This window comes from Sceloporus undulatus, chromosome 2 (genome assembly GCF_019175285.1).
Source record: "Sceloporus undulatus isolate JIND9_A2432 ecotype Alabama chromosome 2, SceUnd_v1.1, whole genome shotgun sequence".
NCBI lineage: Eukaryota > Metazoa > Chordata > Lepidosauria > Squamata > Phrynosomatidae > Sceloporus > Sceloporus undulatus.
The window spans coordinates 193,659,263-193,669,713 of NC_056523.1; the positions used below are offsets into that span (position 1 = coordinate 193,659,263).

General features: G+C 40.9%; 1 protein-coding gene across 1 annotated transcript; it reads left to right on the plus strand.

The window, feature by feature from the left end:
- Positions 1 to 65: 65 nt before the first annotated feature.
- Positions 66 to 8,937, plus strand: LOC121920514 (A.superbus venom factor 2-like). The gene is made up of 10 exons (XM_042447652.1): positions 66 to 108; positions 915 to 969; positions 1,842 to 1,929; positions 2,450 to 2,539; positions 3,271 to 3,376; positions 3,904 to 3,993; positions 5,447 to 5,533; positions 5,986 to 6,069; positions 7,236 to 7,371; positions 8,637 to 8,937. The coding sequence occupies exons 1-10, from the start codon at positions 66 to 68 to the stop codon at positions 8,776 to 8,778; spliced, it is 921 nt and encodes a 306-aa protein (XP_042303586.1). The 3' UTR covers positions 8,779 to 8,937.
- Positions 8,938 to 10,451: the final 1,514 nt, after the last annotated feature.

The following is a 10,451-nucleotide window of genomic DNA, read 5'->3' on the forward strand; positions in this document are numbered from 1 at the left end:
TCTAGGGGCAGCCACAGAAAAGGTCCTCTCATGTCCCCACAAACTGTGCTTGTGATGGTTGTGGGATGGAGAGAAGGGCCTCTTCCGAGGATCTTATTGCCCGGGCTGGTTCATACAGGGAGATATTGGCCTGTTACAGACAGCCAAAATAAAGCTGCTTCGAGTCACTTTGGAAGTATGATATTTTAATGATGCATGAGTCCTAAGAGTCTGGAAGCTTCACCAAAGCTGCACTCCAGTCCTTAGGACTGGAGCGTGGCTTTGGTGCGGCCTTTGGACTCTTAGGACGCATGTATCATTGAAATACCATACCTCCAAAGTGACTCGAAGCAGCTTTATTTTGGCTGTCTGTAACAGGCCATAGTCTGCCAAATGGCCTAGACCTGAGCCATATAGGGCCATATATGTTAAAACCAGCACTTTGAATTGTGCCCGAAAACAAACTGGCAGTCAGGGGAGCTGTTTCAACAGGAGTGTTGTCTGGTCTCTGTAAACTGCCCCTGTTAACAATCTGGCTGCAACTCTTTGGATCGGCTGAGGTTTCTGAACACTCTTCAAAGGCAGCCCCAAGTAGAGTGTGTTACTGTAGTGCAAATGGGATGTAAACAAGGCATGTACTACTGAGGCCAGGTTTGGCATTTCAAGGAACAGGGGCAGTTGGCACACATGTTTTAAATGTGCAAAAGCACTCCTGATCACCGCAGAGACCTGGGCCTCCAGGTTCAGAGCTGAGTCCAGGTACCTCCAAACTGCAAGCCTGAGCCTTCAGGGGGAATGTAACCCTATCTAACACAGGCTTTGACCATCAGTCATTTGATAATCAAGGCTATTCATCAGAACACATTAAACAATCTGTGCAGCATGGGTTTTGTGTGAATACTGATTCTTTCCCTTTTTGTCTTAACAATTTCTAGGTCAGAAGGAGCTAAAGGGATCCCTGCAAGCTGTCAACATCAGAATCTGCACAAGGTAAGAGTGGTGAACTGGGTCATAACTGGAGGTTCAGGTGAATAATTAGGAGGAGAAGACATTACTGCTTTAAAAGGAAATAGCTGATTGAATATTTCCCCAAATGCTTTCTATTTTCACAAGTTAGAGATATTTTGAGTCTGATTAGCAAAGCAGTTAAATATATCCTCCTCCCAGCCTGCACTGGTTGGAAAGGAACACACCAGAAACCAAAGGGCAATAGATGAAGAGCTCCATTTTTTTCACTGAAGATGATGAGCCACCCCTTTTACTTTGGATGAGGACTATACCACTTTGCCTAAAATGGGGATGTGTATATACACCTCCAGGTGTTTATAGATTGAAGCCTTCACCGTCCCTTATCATAAGATGCTATGCTTAAGGCTGATGGAAGCTGCAGTCCATTGCATCTGAAAGGGCATGTGTTCTTTACTGTAGCCTAGAAGATTCTAGTCTACTATGGAGGGAGAAAATGAGGAATGGACACAGGTTTTTCAGTGCTGCAGGTTTTCTCCTTTGATATGATGACCAATTTACAATTTGCAATAAGTAACTACATAAAAGCCATCCAAAAGCTGGCTCAGCTTCTGCTCTTCTGCTTGTGCATTATGCAAATTGTCTAACTTATAAAAATAATGATCCTTGAAAACACATGCACATATTTAGACATTTTATAAGTCTTTACAGAACTGTTTTGGTAATGAAGGGCAGATTTCTTAGTGATTCTGTAGGCACTAATCAGTAAGCATGTCCTAGATCTCACTTTTCACCTTTCGAACTTTGAAAATATGAAGAACTGAGCTTACAGAACTGGAACAAATCTATTACTAAGCAATTTTTCTGGGCTATTTTCTCTCTGCTCCTGGTTCTAGGTATCTTGGTGAAGTTGATGCCACAATGTCAATCATTGATGTCTCCATGCTCACTGGTTTTGCACCTGACGTCAATGACCTTAAAAGGGTATGTGAGCCTTGCTTTATGCAGGAAATGGCTTTTTAACTTATCCTTTGAATGTGTTGGGCTTAAAATTCCCTGTAGTCAATAAAAAGCTTTTCACTATGGAAATTAAATCTGTACAGAGAGACAGGTTTAGGATTAAATGTAATAGCCACCAGTTGGTTATTCCCCACCCCCAGCCAATTTCTTACAGTTATCTTCTATTATATAGTCACCTTTTTATTTTTTATAGTACTATAGGTCCCTACAGTACAAAAATTAATCATGAGCCAGGAGAGAGAAACAGGAGGGGAAAAAAGAGGAGACTTTCCACATTACCACACTACACTCTTATAATGCTACTATTCCACTTTTACTGTTCTTGTTGCAATCTGAGATTTGTAGTTCAGTAAGGCTTAAGAGCTCTCTGGCTGAGAATTCTAAATGCCGCTCCTAAATGCTACCTTTGAAATGAAAAACCAATTCTGTTCTTGAAGGATAAACCATGTACCAACAATGTTTCTTGTCCTTTTTTAATGTTTAGCTTTCTGAAGGAGTCGACAGATACATTGCCAAGTTCGAAATTGACAAAGGCTACTCTGAAAGGGGGAACCTCATAATTTACTTGGACAAGGTAAAGGCTTATGGAGGAGATCTTTGGGACAGCTGTAGTTTAGAAACACAGCTAGGCAGGCTCCGGTGTGTGTTAAAGCAAGGATTATGAAATAAGACGATGGGATGAGTCAGAGCTAGGAAAAGTGACTTTTTGGACTGCAGCTCCCAGAGTCCCCCCAAACAGTAAGGCCAACATATTTTCTGGCTCTGGGATTCTGGGGTTCTAAAAACTAGATGATGTTTGAATCTGCCCCTCCATGATGAGGTCACTGTTCAGGAATAAAAAAAAAATGTCTGGCAATGCCACTCAAGACGTTGTGCATCATCTGGTACTTGGTAGCACATGTTTACACACATTGCTTCCTACTGTCATGGTGGGACCTGTTAGGGATTGGTAAAACTGTGATATTTATCAAGAAACTTTTGGTGAGGCACACTTTACACCCGAAGTGCCAGGCTCAGTGCTGCTCCACATCCTTGAGTTGGCAGATTACTTTTGGCAAGACTGAATTGACATTCCAGTTCATTAGTCTTTGTTATACATAGGCCATTCCTGTTATGTCCTTGAGTCCCATACACATTGGATCCTCATATTTTTCTCCTGAAAAACATGAACCCCCAATAGGAACAAAATTGTAGAATAGTTTCCTCAAGGCAGCTTGGGAAATCTATGTGTGGAGTGGGGAGAATTGCCTCCCTTGGCAGGCTGGCACCTAAAGACTTGTTTTCTCTTTTCTCTCCTCATCTCAGGTCTCTCACTTGAAAGACGAATGTGTGCAATTTAAAGTTCATCAGTTCTTTGAAGTTGGTCTCATTCAGCCAGCTTCAGTGAAGGTTTACAGCTATTATAATCTAGGTAATGGCTGCTACAGTTGTTCCAGTGAATTCAGCACAAGGGAGATCGGTCTAATGGCACAGAGTCCAGTTAGGACTTGGCAGACAGTTACTTGAGACATTTGTGAAGACTTTCCCCTGTCCTTTTGGTATAAGTTTGCAGAAATGAAAAGTGATTCCCCTGAAAATGGCAAAATACAATAAAAAAAGTACAGATAGATAAATAGGTACCACTCCAGTGGGAAGGTAACAGTGTTCTGTGCAGTCATGCTGGCCCCATGATCACCAAGTTGTCTCTGACAATGCTGGCTCTCCAGTTTAGTAACAGAGATGAGCACCACCCCCTACAGTCAGACATTTGACAACCTTGTCCAAGGGGAAACCTTTACCTTTATTTTATTACACAAAGTCACAGTGATGTGCTACAATATTCCCATTGGGAGCAATGAGTTGTCCTGTTCCCTAAGTCTCCCTTTAGAGGAATTTCCCAAGTGTGCAGGTTCCTCCTTGTTGAAGTAAAGGGCACCTCTTTTCATTCCTCCATTTCAGATGAGCAGTGCACCAAGTTTTACCATCTGTCCAAAGGAAGTGGCCTCCTCAGTAAGATATGCCATGGAGACGTTTGCCGATGTGCAGAAGGTAAGCTGGAGTGGGAACTGTTACTTCTGTTCATCCAAAAGCAAGGTTTTATTGGGGGGGGGGGCATAAATGTATCAAAATTGGACTACTGTGGTATTTGTGTTTCCTGGTTTAGAAACTGTAATCTAGAGTGTAGCCCTGTTGCATCCCCAGTCTGAACTCCTCCAGGCATTTTGAATTACATTGCAATTGCCCTGCACTTTTGACTATGCCGAGTTGAAAATGGTTATAGGGATCATAGCTGAGGAAGGTCACTCTTTCAGCTGTGTGTAGGTAATGAAAAAACTAAGCAAAATCAACTAATATTAATTAGGATTTTGTTGGCACTCCAGTAATTTGAATAAATCCTTCTGTTAATAAAACTGTCTTGTAGCACTTTAAACACTAGCAAACTTTATTTGGAATAGGCTTCTGTGGACTGTAGCCCAATTCATCTAATGAATGCAACATAACGGATGGAGGAAGGTAGACAGGCCACAGAGTTAGAAGGAGCCTCATGATTGAGTTCAACCCCTATGAAACATGGGTCTCCAGCTAAGGCATCCCTAACAGGCAGCTGTCCAGCCTCTTTTTGAAGACATCCATAGACGACCCACCACCTCTCTAGACAATTGGTTCCATTGCCAAACTGCCCTTACTATGAAGATGTTCCTTCTAATGTTCAAATCATTAAATGTGGTCCTACCCTCTGGGGCAGCAGAGAATAGGCCTTCCCCTTCATTTCTTTGACAGTGTTTGAGGTTTTTAAAGAGCATGATCATGTCATCCCTCAGTCTTTTCTTCATCAAACATAACATTCCCAGCTTCTTCAATGTCTCCTCATATGTTTTGTACCGCATGCCTTGTATCATTCTTGTTACCTATCTCTGAACCTGGTCTATCTTCTCTACATCCTTCTTAAAATGACACATCTAGAATTAAATGAAGATGAAGCCTGTTAGGGAAATTACAGCATCCTTCTATACTATAGAGTCTACTATGGGTGAACTATTCTTATAAACTGGAGGGGGGGTATAAAGGGAAAGGAGAGAGGGTGGGGATACTCTATGTGTGTTTTTTGTAAAGTAACAGCATGGGGGAGGGACTTTGAGTATGTACGTGCCTATGTGTAAGAACAGCAATGGGGAAGATAAAGAGTGGTGAAGGAGTCAGGCTAATGCTGGAAATTGCTAGGAGGAGGGGATGTGAGAGATGGATATGTCAAGAGGAGAGAAAGAAGGATACTCCTTGGAACCAAAAAGGACAAATGTGGGAGATGGGAGCATCCAGGAATGACATGGGTAGAAGGCACATTTCAGATATTCTCAGTATCTGTCCTGCCTACTCCTTCCCCAATTCTATTTTTGAAGCCAAGACCTAACAGATCCAGCCTCAGACACAAGGGGCTTCCGGGTAACTCATCCATGTGTTTTACTTTCTGTTTTCTTTCTTTCTATGTTTTCTTCTCCCAAAGAAAGCTGTTCCTTGCTCAACAATGTAGAAGAAAATGTTGACCTGCAGATACGAGTTGAATTGGCCTGCAAACCAGGAGTGGATTATGGTGAGTACACCTTAGATGGCTGAACCTTGTAACTGAGGCAGTGGCACAGCTAGAATATTAATAATGAACACCCACCAGCCAAAATTCACCATCTGGGGCAGCTGCTTCACATGTTTTTCATGGTAAGACTGGCTGCCTTTCTCCAGCCTCTGCATGATGAGCTGCTGCTCCAAAATTTATCCATAGGGACATTTCTTATGGTGATGGGCACAGCAGTTTGTTGATGTATTTTGGGCCTTCTGTGATGAGAAACACAGCAATTCATGTAACTGAGGTTTAGGTGTTGATTGAGGAACAGAGTCTGGATTTACTAGTGCCAAAATGCAGTGAGATTTGTTCATTTTTGCAGGAACACCATATCATGATTAGGGATTATGTCTCATGGACAGCTAAATTAATTACAGCTTTTGTGAAGAAAAACATATAAACATCTTAAATTTTCTGTTTTTAAGTGTACAAAGCCAAGCTGGTTCGAAGTGAAGAGGAAAATGGTTATGACAACTACTTCATGAAAGTTCTGGAAGTTATTAAAGAAGGTAACAATGTCCATCTTATAGGAAATGGCACACTAGATAAAGAGCAGGAAGATTTGCTCTGAACCCTTACATTTGTTGTTGTTATTCTTTCTCAAGTCAACTTACGAATGGAAAACCTCCAAGAGCCCTGGTCATCAACTGTCTAGTTCAGTTCTTACAAGCTCAGGGCTGTGGCTTCCTTAACTAAGGGGAGGTGGAGGAGATAGATAGAAATGTTCTTGCCCTATAGTTGTTGCTCATGATTTTTTTTAAAAACAACAAGAACAACCAGATGATGTTTTCCCTTCCATGGAATATTTACAGCAATTTCAAGAAGAAGGAAAAAAAATAATTATTTTTTTCTTCCCTAAAGGCTGGGTTCTTTTTATTTCAGCATAGATTGCAGCAAAACCTCCTTAAAAAAATAATCCAGGAGGTGCAGTTAGCTAGGGCTTTTTGGGGTTTTTTTGTCTGACATTGATGGTTGGGGAAGCAGAGGACATTTATGCTATAATAATAAGATTTCTGAAACACTGTATCTTCAAAAAGAAGGCATGCCCATCTAGGTCCCCAGAACCAATATTAATGCATATATTAATATAACAGTCCTTGATACTACACATAGGACAAATGGAATATTCTCAGACAGAGTTTAGACCCCAGGGAAAATGACTTTTGGTTAGCAGATTTATTGCATTCATACACTGACACTAACTGACCACTGTAAAGATCTTAAAAACTTGTATCACCTTATGCAGCCCTTTGAAAATTTAGGACTATGTTCATGATTTGCATCTTTCTGGATCCTATTACATTCCACCCCATTCCTTTATACCAACAGATATAAAGTAAATGTTACACTTGAGCATTTATTATCATTCCGTATTGCATCTGAAGAAGTGGGTTTATATCTGTGAAAATTCAAGTGAAAATAATAATAAAAAGCAGTCTTAAAGGTGCTGCCACATTCCTTCCTTCCTTCCTTCCTTCCTCCCCTCCTTCTTATCTGCATTAAATGTCTGCATGCAACCTCAAAATTAGAGGCGCCAGTAGGACATCAGTGCAAGTTTGCCTTTCAGTCTGTCCCCCAGTGTTTCCTTCCTCTGCTCTCCTGCCTTCTTCCATCCAAACCACTAGTACACACAACGTGATCCAAACATTTTCTTTGTTTTGTCTGATTCCTCCAGGGAGTGATCCAAATCCACTTGCCAGTCCTCGCAAGTTTATCAGCCAGATGAAATGCAGGGAAAATCTGAATCTGCAGCTGAACAACGACTATCTGATCTGGGGTGTCAGCACTGACCTGTGGCCTGCCAAGAATGAGTATGCATTTCATTTCATTGATTTAGTAGATGTATACTTTGCTTTTATTTATTTTGTTTTATTATTTATTATTACTGCTTTTCCACTACTGGTGCCTCAAAGAGTGTGTCCAAAAACACTATGAAATGTTGCATTGCAATTTTGAGAACCAAAACAATCAACCAAGAAAAGAAGTGATCAAAACGTTGTCATTTTTCCACAGAAGACTCCTTGTGGTTACACCCAACATTTTTTCAACTATGTAGATGGGATTGCAAAGTAGCCTTGGCCTTGAGACTGAGACCCCTTCACTCACAGCAGGAATGGCATGGCATGGTTAATACTACCTCAGTGGTTATGCCTGTTGGTCAAGGAACACAGAATTTTTCACTTATGTTCGTCAGGCTTCAAGTGTGTTTTTATAATCCTAAAGTGGTGCACCCCTCATAAATTATCTGTTTTACCACTGATCTAGATCCCAATCACTCTATCTTTCTTTGAACCATTTACAGGATTGGGGAAAGCATTTCTCATTATGGGACACATGTGGCCACTGGGGCTACATTAAGTATTTTTAATGTCATTCTTCAAATGGCAAAATAAATAAATAAAAAAAAAGTCTAACCACACACAAATAGAGAATGCTGAAACCATACAAATGTGGCTGTTTGGTTCCCCTCAACCCAACATCAACCACGAAAGTAATCTCACATCTGGATATATTTCAGTTTGTCAGGAACCAGAAGTGATGTGAGATCACTTTTACTCATACAAGGAACAGCCATTTTAGTGGACAGGGAGGCCATTGAGGAAATGGCCATCATCCCCTCCATAGTAGTCTACCTCAATTTACACTGTTGTTTCCAGAACCAAAGTCAGATACATGATATATAAACTGCAAATAGATGTTCATTGCTAAACACTGAAGGATACACATCAAGGAGACCAATAGGCTGCCACAGGATACTTCAACATGTTTAGGACAGGAATCAGAACAGTGCAGGCTGTGAGATTAAAAGAAGGCACAGCCCTGCCACCATTTTAGTCCATGAAATTTTAGACACTGTATGTGACAACTGGCCACTTCTGGTTGCAATGAAAACCTGAAGTTCAACCTAAAGACACTGAATTGGATGGAAAATGGCAGTTTCAAGGTGTATAAAATAGCTGAGGAATGGTCCTTGTTTACTTGAATGTAGTCCTGTTATATTCTTCCACAACTTTCCATTTAACCAGTTTGCCTGTGGTGCAAAAATTCAGAACTCCACCTTCTTTTTGTTTTCCAGTTTCAGCTACCTCATTACCAAAGATACCTGGATTGAGAGGTGGCCAGATGAGGAAGAATGCCAAGATGAAAATATGGAGGACTTATGCAATGACTTCCTCCGGTTTTCCCATACATTGACATTTTTGGGCTGCCAGGTCTAACTGGAAAGGAGTCAGCTTCACTGTGTTACTTTTATAAGGCTGTTTTTTTAGCTGTTGCTCAGAAGACACCTTCCCTCCTTAAGTTTTATCTTTTATCTTTTTGCTCTCCTTTCCCCCACTCCAAATGGTTTATGTATAAAATAAAGGCCTTATTTGTTACTGTGGTGTTGTGTTCATTATTAGCAAACAATCCAATGCTATAATACTGTTAGCAATATGTTTTTTATTGATTGATGCAGCACCATCAGAGTGCTGTCCTGGTCATTTTTGGGGGGGGAGAGGGGGAAACTTTAACTACCATGAATCAATGCTATGGAATCCTGGGAAGTATAGTTTTGTGAGACATTTAACCTCTGTCAGAGAGCTCTTGTGCCACAGAGTACAAATTCCAAGATTCCATAGGATGGAAACTGTGGCAGTTAAAAAGGTATCAAATTGCCATATTTCTGCAGTGCGGATGCCGCCTGAGTGGTTCAAAGGGTAGAAGCACCCAAGTCTGATTTTCTTCCCTCTTAAAAATGGTTTTGCTGTTTAAAAATAAGTACAGTTGTTTATTTTGCTTTCAAATGGTTTTGTTTGTTTGTTTCATTCTTGGTAATATGAGATGCTGTAGTCTATCAACTACTTTAGTGTCTGCAAATCCATAAATAAGAAAACCAAGGGTATTTTTAAAACCTCCCAAATAAGCTCTATAGTTTTGGACTAGTCTGGGTGTGGGGCAAGCCTCCTCTTCATAGTAAAAGGCATCTGTGAATAGTAATGCTATCAAAACTATCCTGCACACATTTGATACCTTTCTAAACCGATGTTATCATAGAATCAGAATCCTAGAGTTGGAATAAACCCTCAAGAGCCATCCAGCCCAACCAATTTCTCACATGCAGGAATACACCATCAAAGCACTCCTGACAGATGGCCATCCAGTCTCTGTTTAAAAACCTCCAAAGAAGGAGATTCCACCATGCTCTGAGGCAGCTTCTTCCACTGTCGAACAGCTCTTACTGTCAGAAAGATAGAAATTACAACTTTTTGTAATTTAAGTGTATCTTTTATAATGAGAGGACAACTGATGAAAAAACTGGTAGGGAATTATGATTTACAAGTAGCATTAGTACAAAAAATGACCAAAGATTCTGTATGTTGTGATATGGGAAGAGGTCAATAGCAGGGTGATACCAGGGGCTTGTTCCCACTTATATTTAAATCAGTTTGGGATTCACCTTCGCTCTCTGTTGGTAAATTGATTCCAAAAGGTCAGTCGTTCCCACTATGAAAGCGGATCTTTTCATTATGTCCTTGTAATCACTTTTTTTTTTGCACGATTGTCATCCCCACTGGTTTGCACTACTTCAAAATACATGTCAATCATCTGTGCGTCATCCTGCTCTGGGTGGGGAGAAAGCACTGGCAGGCAGTGGGCCTCTTGGCTGGGCATCACTCAGGAGATGCTTCCCCCAAAGAGGTGCTCAGGAGCTAAAAATATATTTAAAACCAATACAAATTAAAACTATTCAAAGTTGGTTGTGGTGGAGTGGTGAGATGTGTTTTAGCCAGTGGGCTGAGACATACTCCCCTAATAGGGACCCAAGTCAACTGAGAAATCCTCTGGGCAAAGAAGACTCTGCAGAGTTCACTTGGTTATAAATTCCTGTTTTGAGCAATTTTGGGAAACC